The sequence below is a fragment of the Salmo salar genome, chromosome ssa01, assembly GCF_905237065.1.
Source record: "Salmo salar chromosome ssa01, Ssal_v3.1, whole genome shotgun sequence".
In the NCBI taxonomy this organism is placed as follows: domain Eukaryota; kingdom Metazoa; phylum Chordata; class Actinopteri; order Salmoniformes; family Salmonidae; genus Salmo; species Salmo salar.
Window position 1 is genome coordinate 166,469,050 of NC_059442.1, and position 13,840 is coordinate 166,482,889.

The following is a 13,840-nucleotide window of genomic DNA, read 5'->3' on the forward strand; positions in this document are numbered from 1 at the left end:
CCTCAGGAGACCGTGAGGTATTTCTCAACACATTTATCCTTCGCCAAGGCACTGCAGAGGGGCTTTCAAGATTAAACAAGTTCAAGTTTATTTTTCTTTCCGTCAAATGAGCAATTGGGAACGCTTTGATGAATTAGATCATTTCAAACACTTTTGTGGGAAGAACTCTCATTGGGCACTGTGTGTGTGTGTGTGTGTGTGCGTCTTATGCGCAAGCATGAACATCTGTGTCTTAAGGGAAGGGGCTGTAGAATAATATTTATTCCCGTAGACATGGTCATTGAGGCAATTTCAGTAAAATTGGGGACAGGTTTCAGTTGCAATCCAAGAGGTTTCCTCTGGCCCCAATTCCCATAACTATTCCCGTAACTATGACTTCACACTTCAAGCAAAAAGCCCCAAGAATATGAAAAAAGTAGTCCTCCTTTATACCCACCGTATTAGTCCTCCTTTATACTAGGGATGCACGATATATCGGTGAACATATCAGAATTGGCCGATGTCTATTCTTATCCGTATTTTTTTGAAACTGCACTGTCGGTTAGGGGCTTGTAAGTAAGCATTTCACTGCAAGGTCTACACTTGTTGTATTCGGCGCATGTGGCTAATAAAATGTGATTTGATGTCTAGTTTAACGCCGATGTTAAAGGTACCGTGCATACCTATATAATGTAGGTACATGACGTAATGACGCCACGTAATATTTTGCGCTACACATACAAGACAGCATTTCGAACCTAGTCCACACAATGCCTGCTGTGTGGATCGAGCAGTCAACAAGTCAAGCAGTCATTTGAAAGAGTAAGAACATTTCAGTGAGAGAACTCAAAGGCGAAATCCATTAACGCCAAGATAATGGAATTCATTGCCCTTGACAATCAACCGTTCTCTGTCGTGGGTGATGTTGGCTTTCGCCGACTGGTCGAGCACCGGTACACACAACCAAGTGCACTATTTTTCAGATGTTGCCTTACCGGAGTTACACAGTGATAGCGTCACTGCTATTAGCTTCACGATACATACATACTATGGAACGCAGTTATGGTTTTTGTGTGTCAAAAAAGATACAGTAGCACTGTCAAAGCTGTACAAAAAAAAGTCTACAAACAAGCAAACACCGGCCACAAACGATATGTTTACAATACCGCGTTGGTAATAAAGCATCATTTGTTCGACCGCAACTTCTGTGGTAGCTAGCTTTAGATTGGTACCTAGCTAGCACCAATACAACCAGATTGAAAACAATGACCCGTAGAAACTGCAAGTCATTTTCATTATTCTTAGCAATGATTTAGGAATCCTTGTGAGTAAGTATTAGTTAGGTTGCCACTCGTTGTTCACCTATTGAAATTCAACTTCAGTTCATGAAAATAAATACGTAGCTAGCCAGCTACTTAACCCTGTTGCCCAAAGCTAACGTTATAAGCAGCCAGCTAGCTTCATCTGGTTGGTGAGGCTGGACCGGACCGGGTTATGTGTTATGAAGCTAGCCACAATAAGGATTAGGCACAATAGCGGAATTTCCGGTTTGCCTTCAAAATAAAAGTATGTCATTGACAGTGATGCAAATTAATACAAATAGTAGAATTATGCAATACTTTTATTATGAAGGCTAACAGCAAATTCCACTATTGTGGCTAATCCTTATTGTGGCTAGCTTCACATAGATGGGTCCGACAACTATTAATCAAATAAGAACGGTCTTATAAGTTAGGGTTATTTTAGATGATGACACCTAGCTATATAGTTAGCTAGCTATAGCTACTGAAACAGATTATGTCATGTTATTTGACACATCAAATACTGTTATTTGACGTGTATATTTTTTGACACGCAAAGACCCAAACGGCGTTCCATAGAAATCCTGGTTGAGAATGAAACGACTTAACAAATGAACAACGAAACAGCACAATAAGTGAAAGAAATGGGTTTTGACTATGTTTTACTGGTAATGGGGACATACATAAATAAATACATTTTAAATATCGGTTATCGGTATCTAATTTTTTGGCAAGGAAGACATTGAATATTGGCCAAAAATGTAATATCGGTGCATCACTACTTTATACCCAGCGTATTAGTCCTCCTTTACGCCCCACCGTATTAGTCCTCCTTTACGCCCCACCGTATTAGTCCTCCTTTATGCCCCACCGTATTAGTCCTCCTTTACACCCCACCGTATTAGTCCTCCTTTACACCCCACCGTATTAGTCCTCCTTTACGCCCCACCGTATTAGTCCTCCTTTACGCCCCACCGTATTAGTCCTCCTTTATGCCCCACCGTATTAGTCCTCCTTTATACCCCACCGTATTAGTCCTCCTTTACGCCCCACCGTATTAGTCCTCCTTTACGCCCCACCGTATTAGTCCTCCTTTACGCCCCACCGTATTAGTCCTCCTTTACGCCCCACCGTATTAGTCCTCCTTTACACCCCACTGTATTAGTCCTCCTTTATACCCCACTGTATTAGTCCTCCTTTACGCCCCACCGTATTAGTCCTCCTTTACGCCCCACCGTATTAGTCCTCCTTTACGCCCCACCGTATTAGTCCTCCTTTACGCCCCACCGTATTAGTCCTCCTTTACGCCCCACCGTATTAGTCCTCCTTTACGCCCCACCGTATTAGTCCTCCTTTATACCCACCGTATTAGTCCTCCTTTATACCCCACCGTATTAGTCCTCCTTTATGCCCCACCGTATTAGTCCTCCTTTATAACCCACCGTATTAGTCCTCCTTTATACCCCACCGTATTAGTCCTCCTTTATACCCACCGTATTAGTCCTCCTTTATACCCACCGTATTAGTCCTCCTTTATACCCACCGTATTAGTCCTCCTTTATAGCCCACCGTATTAGTCCTCCTTTATAGCACACCCTGTTAGTCCTCCTTTATACCTACCGTATTAGTCCTCCTTTATACCCACCGTATTAGTCCTCCTTTATACCCACCGTATTAGTCCTCCTTTATACCCCACCGTATTAGTCCTCCTTTACACCCCACCGTATTAGTCCTCCTTTACGCCCCACCGTATTAGTCCTCCTTTACGCCCCACCGTATTAGTCCTCCTTTATACCCACCGTATTAGTCCTCCTTTATACCCACCGTATTAGTCCTCCTTTATACCCCACCGTATTAGTCCTCCTTTACGCCCCACCGTATTAGTCCTCCTTTATACCCCACCGTATCAGTCATCTTCCCTCTAAAAAACAAACCGCCTCAATCATCGGCTGGGGGAGAGAGGTAACAATAGAGCTCACGTCAGAGAGGGAGATGAGAGAGCTCACGTCAGAGACGGGGAGGTGATAGAGCTCACGTCAGAGAGGGAGGTGAGAGAGCTCAGGTCTAGGAGGGGGAGGTGATAGAGCTCACGTTTAGGAGGGGGAGGTGATAGAGCTCACGTCTAGGAGGGGGAGGTGATAGAGCTCACGTCTAGGAGGGGGAGGTGATAGAGCTCACGTCTAGGAGGGGGAGGTGATAGAGCTCACGTCTAGGAGGGGGAGGTGATAGAGCTCACGTCTAGGAGGGGGAGGTGATAGAGCTCACGTCTAGGAGGGGGAGGTGAAAATAGAGCTCACGTCTGGGAGGGGGAGGTGAAAATAGAGCTCACGTCTAGGAGGGGGAGGTGAAAATAGAGCTCACGTCTGGGAGGGGGAGGTGAAAATAGAGCTCACGTCTGGGAGGGGGAGGTGAAAATAGAGCTCACGTCTGGGAGGGGCAACCAAAATGATCTTGCCTGTGATCTGACTTCAGCTATTTGGGCTTAATCATAATGATTTAACCCTTTACAGTGATGGGAATTGGCCTCCATTGAATTGGCCTCCATTGAAATGTTTCTTACAGAATAAATATGAAATACATATGCATAAGCATGGTAGGGAACAGTTTGGAGATCATGGGAAAATTATTAGACCAAAGTTTACGACAACAGTTACCCTGAGACAAGACTGAATCTAAACATTGCACTGTTGATTCTATTTGTTGATAACGAAACCTGAAAATACTCTGGATACATTGTGATAAGATAAAAAAATGACAAGGGTTTGAGTGAGAGGACTAACTGGAGACTCCAAGTGGTCACACACCTCTCCAAGGTGGACACAGTTCCTAAGTCATTTCAATGCTTTTTTATGACTCAAAGAAGACTATTCAACTATAAGATGCGTATTTGAGCTCTCCTAGCTGAGCGGTTCAGGAACTACAGCAAACACACTGGTAGTTGTTTTGATCACAGCCCTGCATCCCCGCCATCACACAATTACTTTTGTTGTATACTCAATCCAAAAACAGCCCATTCATTATAAATCACAATCTGGATCAGGTGGGCATCGTTTTAAAAGTCAGTTCTATTGCCAACATGACTAGCTAAGTCATAAAACACGATGTTACAGAGTTAGGCTTTCACAATGCAATTCAGAGGAACAGATTATAATTTTGATGAGCATAGAAAGAGGTCATGAGTGAATTCAGGTGCCGTGTTCCGCAGTGAATTTATCACAATAGACAAACATCGTCTCATTCTGTTCAGAACGACCCAGGGTATGACTCCATGTCATCTGGTAACTGTATATCCAACAGGCTCATTCTGTTCAGAACGACCCAGGGTATGACTCCATGTCATCTGGTAACTGTATATCCAACAGGCTCATTCTCTTCAGAACGACCCAGGGTATGACTCCATGTCATCTGGTAACTGTATATCCAACAGGCTCATTCTGTTCAGAACGACCCAGGGTATGACTCCATGTCATCTGGTAACTGTACATCAAACAGGCTCATTCTGTTCAGAACGACCCAGGATATGACTCCATGTCATCTGGTAACTGTACATCAAACAGGCTCATTCTGTTCAGAACGACCCAGGGTATGACTCCATGTCATCTGGTAACTGTACATCAAACAGGCTCATTCTGTTCAGAACGACCCAGGGTATGACTCCATGTAACTGTACATCAACCATAGTGATCATAAGCGTTGAACTATATATATATATATATATATTACTATATATTATCAGTTTTATGATATGGAAATGTGAAGTGCACATTTGGACTCACGGGTGTTTGGCTTGTTTCTATGACATCAAAGCGGTATTTATTATAATCCTCAATGTCTCATCTTTCAAAATACATGGAGTCGCCTAATTTACAGCATTTCCCTCCCTCAGACAACAAAACACTTGCCAAAGTTGCCTAATTGGCAGGTGGGTTGGGGATAACTGCTTGTCACACGGTGCTCAAGTTCAGAACGTCTTTCAGTCAAAACCCATAGAGAGCTGTGAAGCGCAGAGCCTGAACTCCGGCGTCATTTATAGCAGGCTACTTACTGTACAGCCACTGCGTTCCAATTTTGGCGATTATCAGTGACCAAATCTGCCATTTCCAACCTGCATACGGATACGAGTCTAAAGGGGCACATTTTCTCAGAGGAGTATATGGAATTGGTGTGTTATCCAGACATCAAACCTCTGATGGTGTCTTAGGACTTGTCGATTGGCATTTCTAAGGGGTGGAGATTTTTTAAATGAGGGGGTTGAAGGTGGGAACATTTGTACCACCACAACATTTATGGACAGAGGTGGCCTACACAAGGAATTTGTGTTGCAAAACAGAATTTCACTCCCCCCATATTTCAGGTGATATGTCCAAATTCTAACAGAAACAGATTGGTTCATATTCCCCAAAAAATCAAAATAAACCAAAATCAATTTAGAAATGGTACATCAAGAAGCTCTTCAACAAAGTGCCCCTGTACTTTTTAGAAACAGGGTGCTGAAATGAAAGATTCAGTCATCGGCAAAGCACATCCACTTCAACTCACTTAGCAAAGCATGTCCCGAGAACAGTGGTTCATTCAATTTTCATGGAGTTAAATGGAACTCTGCTTTTAGCAGCCAGAGGCTATGCATACTATTACATTCCTAAAGAAGGCTTTTAGCACAAATTGCATTTATAATAGGATATAAGTTCAAGACACAAACTTCTTCTTCTTTAACTTCTACTAATAGCTGTGTAGCACTGCATTTTGGGATAAAAATGTTTTTTTTTTCCCCCTCCAACTCGGCCCAATCTGAGAAGACAAAGACAACAAGGACATTGTACACGATATACCCAAGAAAAATGAAAAAAACTACAACAAAAGGGGTAGTAGGACCAAGCCACTGGCAAGGTTAGTGCTGTGGAGAGGTTAGGTCCGTTTGAGGGCGCTAGTTAGGGGATTGCTAATGTCTTCATCACTCTAGGTCCTGGTAGACAGTAGGCTGAGGTCTCAAGCAACACAAAAGAAAATAGGCAGACATGCCATGGCCTTGTCCAGTCTAAGGGGATCGTCGCCATCATCACCATCATCATCATCATCAAACATTGTCTTCAGTGGTTGTGACAGCAAGCCACTGAGGATGGAGGAGGTCATTAGAACGGCGGGTGCAGGGGCACACTGGTGATGAGGTGGGGGCAGATAAAAAGGGACAGCCAGTTGTAGTACAAGCCGGAGAGGAGGGGGGAGGCCAACAAGAGAGAATAGACCTCCTCCCTTCCACACCTCTCTCCGCTCAGTAGGCGGGGCTGCCCTCTCCGCTCAGTAGGCGGGGCTGCTCTCTCCGCTCAGTAGGCGGGGCTGCCCTCTCCGCTCAGTAGGCGGGGCTGCCCTCTCCGCTCAGTAGGCGGGGCTGCCCTCTCCGCTCAGTAGGCGGGGCTGCCCTCTCCGCTCAGTAGGCGGGGCTGCCCTCTCCGCTCAGTAGGCGGGGCTGCTCTCTCCGCTCAGTAGGCGGGGCTGCCTCTCCACTCAGTAGGCGGGGCTGCCCTCTCCGCTCAGTAGGCGGGGCTGCTCTCTCCGCTCAGTAGGCGGGGCTGCCCTCTCCGCTCAGTAGGCGGGGCTGCTCTCTCCACTCAGTAGGTGGGACTGCTCTCTCCACTCAGTAGGCGGGACTGCTCTCTCCACTCAGTAGGCGGGGCTGCTCTCTCCACTCAGTAGGCGGGGCTGCTCTCTCCACTCAGTAGGCGGGACTGCTCTCTCCACTCAGTAGGCGGGGGTTACTCAGGCTGGGCTGCTCTCTCCACTCAGTAGGCGGGCTGAGGCTGCTCTCTCCACTCAGTAGGCGGGACCGCTCTCCACTCAGTAGGCGGGACTGCTCTCTCCACTCAGTAGGCGGGGCTGCTCTCTCCACTCAGTAGGCAGGACTGCTCTCTCCACTCAGTAGGCGGGGCTGCTGTGTGCCGTCTTCTCTACTGTTCCTCCGTTGCGTCCCAATATGATCCCTTTCAGGCCTTTATCTCTGGCTGGGGGGGGGGTGAGAGAGAGCGCCGGCCCCACCCGTGTCGCCCCAGCTTCATCTGTGTCCTGGCGTTGGAGAGGCGATTGGTTCCGTCTGACTTTTGTATTAAAACCTCAGTTGCTATCAGATCCCCAGGTGATCTGGGCATGACAAATTAAACACTGTATGGCAGCGCTATCAGAGATCACACCCTGATGGTTTTTCTGGAGGGGTGGGGGTGGGTTGTGGAAATGCTTTGTGTGAAGACAGCAACACATAAGGGGGGCATCCACAAATTCAAGTACACACACACTTGTGCATGCACTCGCACACTCAAATATATGAAGAACACTACTTACTAACACATGCTACTTTCATTGTTTGGGTGCTTCACAATGGGGTTAATAGGATTTTCATAAACATGTAATAAAGCATCTACGCCCCACATACCAGAGCCTTTCTGAGAGCCTTTCCTCTTCTTCAGCGCCTTCTGCAGGATCTCCTTCATGGTCACCTTCAGGCTGTCCACTGGGATGAGAGAGAAACCATGGACAGCATTTCTGCAGGAAAAAAAACAGGAGAGAGAGAGAGAGAGAGAGAGAGAGACGGAAGGGGAGAGAGAGCGAGACGAGAGAGAGGCAGACAGTGAGACGGAGGGGGAGAGAGAGACGGCGGGGGAGAGACAGCGGGACAGAGAGAGAGACAGAGGGACAGAGAGAGGGATGGAGGGAGAGAGAGAGAGAGACAGAGGGAGGGAGAGAGAGATAGAGAGAGGGAGGGAGAAAGAGAGAGAGGGAGGGAGAGAGAGAGAGACAGAGGGGGAGAGAGACGGAGGGAGAGAGACGGAGAGAGACGGAGGGGGAGAGAGAGAGGGAGAGAGAGAGAGAGAGAGAGAGAGAGAGAGAGAGAGACAGAGAGAGTACAGAGGGAGAGAGACGGAGGGGGAGAGAGAGAGAGACAGAGGGGGAGAGAGAGAGAGAGACAGAGGGGGAGAGAGAGAGGGACAGAAAGAGAGAGAGAGAGAGAGAGACAGAGAGAGTACAGAGGGAGAGAGACGGAGGGGGAGAGAGAGAGAGACAGAGGGGGAGAGAGAGAGAGAGACAGAGGGGGAGAGAGAGAGGGACAGAAAGAGAGAGACAGAGAGAGAGACAGAGAGAGAGAGAGAGAGAGTACAGAGGGAGAGAGACGGAGGGGGAGAGAAAGAGAGATATTAGTTATTTAAGTGAAGAAATAATACATCTGCAGACACAGTGACAACAAAGCGCCCGCCTCAGCAGAAGTGAAACAAATATCAGTAGGCTCTCTCTCCAGTTGACTCGGGGACACAAACACCTGATTCGTTATCCTAAAAGCGTCACGTCGCATTTATCGGATTGTTAGGGCCAATAGCACACTTATTTACTACCACCGCTTGGAACACTTCATTTTAGGCACTTTCAAAAGATAGGACCGCTATTTATGATGCCATTAAAGCAGGCGAGTGTGAAGCGGTCTCACAAAACAGTTTAGTCAAAAGAAAGCCCTTGTTCTATTGGATAAGGGCTCTGCAGATTTGTTTTTCCGCTATCCATCAATCATGCAGATGTCGTGTCATAACCCAATAACACATGAGGGTATGACGTCATAACAATCACAGTAGTAAATTCAGGAAGGTTAACTTGCTACTGGTTCTGAGTGAATCGGGAATGCGTCACCTCCCTTAAAAGTAAATGATGATGTGGAAACGATGCGATGGAAGGATTTTAAGTATAAAGTCAGCATAAAACAAGTGCGCAAAGCTAGACCAACAAAATGGATGACGGAAAACAACTAGACAACATTAAGGCTCCCGAGTGGAGCAGCGGTTTTAAGGCACTGCATCTCACTGCTAGAGGAGTCAGTGCAGACGCTGGTTCGATCCTGGTCTGTATCACAACCAGTTGTTATTGGGAGTCTCATAGGGCGGAGCACAATTGGCCCAGCGTTGTCCGGGTTCGGGTTTGGCCAGGGTAGGCCATCATTGTAAAATAAGAATGTGTTATGTATTTTATACATTTTATTTTACCCTTTTTCCTCCCCAATACAGTCTTGTCCTATCGCTGCAACTCCCGTACGGACTCGGGCGAAGGTCGAGAGCCGTGCGTCCTCCGAAACACGATCCCGCCAAGCAGCACTGCTTCTTGACACAATGCCCGCTTAACCAGGGAGCCAGCCGCACCAATGTGTCGGAGGAAGAACCGTACACCTGGCGACCATGCGCCCATCCCACCACAGCGTGGATGCACCCGGCCCGCCACAGGAGTCGCTAGAGCGCGATGGGAGAAGGACATCCCGGCTGGCCAAACCCTGCCCTAAACCGGACAACGCTGGGCCAATTGTGCGCTGCCCCATGGGTCTCCGGGTCGCGGCCAGCTGCGACAGAGCCTAGACTCGAACCAAGATCTCTAGTGGCACAGCTAGCACTGCGATACAATGCCTTAGACCATTGCACCACTCGGGAGGCCCTAATAATGTGTTCTTAACAGACTTGCCTAGTTAAACAAAGGTTAAATAAATAAAACAGTCCTCTGTCCTGGTTTCAGTCAGGTCTAGACAGAACAGTCCATCTGTCCTGGATTTAGTCAGGTCTAGAGAGAACAGTCCACCGTCCTGGTTTCAGTCAGGTCTAGACAGAACAGTCCATCCGTCCTGGATTCAGTCAGGTCTAGACAGAACAGTCCATCCGCCCAGGTTTCAGTCAGGTCTGGAGAGAATTGTCCTCCGTCCTGGTTTCAGTCAGGTCTGGAAAGAACAGTCCACCGTCCTGGTTTCAGTCAGGTCTGGAGAGATGTGTCCATCCGTACTGGTTTCAGTCAGGTCGAGACAGAACAGTCCATCAGTCCTGGATGCAGTCAGGTCTGGACAGAATAGTCCATCCGCCCTGGTTTCAGTCAGGTCTGGAAAGAACAGTCCAATGTTCTGGTTTCAGTCAGGTCTGGAGAGAATAGTCCTCCGTTCTGGTTTTAGTCAGGTCTGGATAGAACTCCATCCGCCCAGGTTTCAGTCAGGTCTGGAGAGAACAGTCCCCTGTTCTGGTTTCAGTCAGGTCTGGAGAGAACAGTCCCCTGTTCTGGTTTCAGTCAGGTCTGGACAGAACAGTCCCCTGTTCTGGTTTCAGTCAGGTCTGGACAGAACAGTCCACTGCTATCTGCCTGGGCCTGCTCTCTTCCTAAGGTTGAGCCTTCCAACTCCAGCAACTGGCTGGCTGTCCTTGGTTGTGTGGTCAGAGGTCTTGTTGCTGACCACAGTCCAGCCTTCAGGTCAGTCTGGGAGTCTCCCCTTCTCACCTTGTCCATGTCATCTTATTTATTGTGATTTAATTAATTATTATTATTTATTTTTTTTAACTCTGAGGCGATTGATACATAGGGTCCTTGACGAACCTCACCCTAGCAGGGATGGGGCCAGGCCCAGAGTGGCACATACTGAACCCTCACAGCACCATGTACTGAGACAAGAGACCCATTCCTATTCACGCCCCTCCCCCCTGAAGTGTGGAACCATTCATTCCCTTCACACTCTGTAGATAGGGCTCAGCATCCCTCACACTGCTTTACTCCTCAACCAGGGCAATGATCCAGAGCCAAGCTTGAAGCTTGGGTTTAGCCTAGCTACCAGATGAATTGCTTAAAAGGCCCAGCTAGCCTAGCCACCAGACGTAGCGCTTAAAGGGCCCAGCTAGCCTAGCCACCAGACGTAGCGCTTAAAGGACCCAGCTAGCCTAGCCACCAGACGTAGCGCTTAAAGGCCCCAGCTAGCCTAGCCACCAGAAGTAGTGTTTAAAGGGCCCAGCTAGCCTAGCCACCAGATGTAGCGCTTAAAGGGCCCAGCTAGCCTAGCCACCAGACGTAGCGCTTAAAGGGCCCAGCTAGCCTAGCCACCAGACGTAGCGCTTAAAGGGCCCAGCTAGCCTAGCCACCAGACGTAGCGTTTAAAGGGCCCAGCTAGCCTAGCCACCAGACGTAGCGCTTAAAGGGCCCAGCTAGCCTAGCCACCAGACGTAGCGCTTAAAGGGCCCAGCTAGCCTAGCCACCAGACGTAGCGTTTAAAGGGCCCAGCTAGCCTAGCCACCAGACGTAGCGCTTAAAGGGTCCAGCTAGCCTAGCCACCAGACGAAGCGCTTAAAGAGCCCAGCTAGCCTAGCCACCAGACGAAGCGCTTAAAGAGCCCAGCTAGCCTAGCCAGCCAAGCCACCTGACGAAGCGCTTAAAGGGCCCAGTCTTTTTTATTTTACCTTTATTTAACCAGGTAGGCAAGTTAAGAGCAAGTTCTCATTTAAAATTGCGACCTGGCCAAGATAAAGCAAAGCAGTTTGACACATACAACAACACAGAGTTACACATGGAGTAAAACAAACATACAGTCAATAATATAGTAGAAAAATAAGTCTATATACAAAGTGAGCAAATGAGGTGAGATAAGGGAGGTAAAGGCAAAAAAAGGCCATGGTGGCGAAGTAAATACAATATAGCAAGTAAAACACTGGAATAGTAGATTTGCAGTGGAAGAAAGTGCAAAGTAGAAATAGAACTAATGGGGTGCAAAGGAGCAAAATAAATAAATACAGTAGGGGAAGTGGTAGTTGTTTGGGCTAAATTATAGATGGGCTATGTACAGGTGCAGTAATCTCTGAGCTGCTCTGACAGCTGGTGCTTAAAGCTAGTGAGGGAGATAAGTGTTTCCAGTTTCAGAGATTTTTGTAGTTCGTTCCAGTCATTGGCAGCAGAGAACTGGAAGGAGAGGCGGCCGAGGGAGGAATTGGCTTTGGGGGTGACCAGAGAGATTTACCTGCAGGAGCGCGTGCTACAGGTGGGCGAGCTGAGATAAGGGGGAACTTTACCTAGCAGGGTCTTGTAGATGACCTGGAGCCAGTGGGTTTGGCGACGAGTATGAAGCGAGGGCCAGCCAACGAGAGCGTACAGGTCGCAGTGGTGGGTAGTATATGGGGTTTTGGTGACAAAACGGCTGGCACTGTGATAGACTACATCTAATTTATTGAGTAGGGTATTGGAGGTTATTTTGTAAATGACATCGCCGAGGTCGAGGATCGGTAGGATGGTCAGTTTTACGAGGGTATGTTTGGCAGCATGAGTGAAAGATGATTTGTTGCGAAATAGGAAGCCAATTCTAGATTTAACTTTGGATTGGAGTCTGGAAGGAGAGTTTACAGTCTAACCAGACACCTAGGTATTTGTAGTTGTCCACATATTCTAAGTCAGAACTGTCCAGAGTAGTGATGCTGGACGGGCGGGCAGGTGCGGGCAGCGATCGGTTGAAGAGCATGCATTTAGTTTTACTTGTATTTGGAGGCCACGGAAGGAGTGTTGTATGGCATTGAAGCTCGTCTGGAGGGTAGTTAACACAGTTACCAAAGAAGGGCCAGAAGTATACAGAATGGTGTCGTCTGCATAGAGGTGGATCAGAGACTCACCAGCAGCAAGAGCGACATCATTGATGTATACAGAGAAAAACGTTAGCCTAGCCACCAGACGAAGCGCTTAAAGGACCCAGCTAGCCTAGCCACCAGACGTAGCGCTTAAAGGGCCCAGCTAGCCTAGCCTAGCCACCAGACGAAGCGCTTAAAGGGCCCAGCTAGCCTAGCCACCAGACGTAGCGCTTAAAGGGCCCAGCTAGCCTACCCTAGTCACCAGACGAAGCGCTTAAAGGGCCCAGCTAGCCTAGCCACCAGACGTAGCGCTTAAAGGGCCCAGCTAGCCCAGCCTTGCCACAACTAACATGGGGTGAACAGCTGCAGCGATTGTTCTCAATCCAATAGCATAGACAGTGAGACAGAGCTGCTGACTTTGTTTACATAAGACAACACTTTGCTCATTGTTTAACTACAGAAATACTGCACCAAACACCTTTTTAGATGTAAAATTGATCAACTAAAACATCCTCAGCAAAAACATCAATAAATTACAGATTATTATCTTATTTTAGATTAATTTCTGGGGATTTTAAGAAGTGAAAATCGGCTCATGGGGTACAAACATCATTAACCAAATGCTGACTCAGTCAGGAAACACACTTCCAAGACTGAAATCTCATATTTCTAATGAGCAACAGAAAAACAGACGTGCCAATCAGCGTGTTCTGTGGCTCTTTAAAAAGGTCCAGCTAGTCTAGCCATCAGACAGAGCGCTTAAAGAGGCCCTATAGGGGAATCAGTGGATAAAGAGCAGGCTTTTTGGGCCCAGGCCCAATGGTAATATACAGGAGTGCATGTCTGTAAAGCAGAACCAGGGGGGCTCTGTGATTTAGGCTATAACACACAGACACACACACACATTTACCAACACATACACTTTAACACTTGTATACACAAACAAGGACACAGGAAGACACACACACACACAGCCCGAGTCTCTGGCCATCATCGACTGCCAACTTCTCCCTGGCAGAGGCAGCCTCTCCAAACCCGATTAGCAATTAAAATGAATAGGAGCTCCTTAAAAAGCTCTCGCCGATAAATTAACACAACAAACTGATTAGAGTACAGTCCCTGGGCACAACACAGGAAAAACATGCTTCAACTGGGGGCAAACTGCTCTAACTGGGGGCAAACTGC

At 47.6% G+C, this 13,840-nt stretch overlaps 1 protein-coding gene across 4 annotated transcripts in view; it reads right to left on the bottom strand.

Annotated features, from left to right (window-relative positions):
* mapkap1 (MAPK associated protein 1) overlaps window positions 1-13,840 on the bottom strand; it is a 138,290-nt gene that overhangs the window by 72,320 nt on the left and 52,130 nt on the right. For all 4 annotated transcript variants that reach the window (XM_045687062.1, XM_045687030.1, XM_045687004.1 and 1 more), the window contains 1 exon segment: window positions 7,702-7,811. In XM_045687062.1, the coding sequence (XP_045543018.1) occupies window positions 7,702-7,811 (110 nt within the window).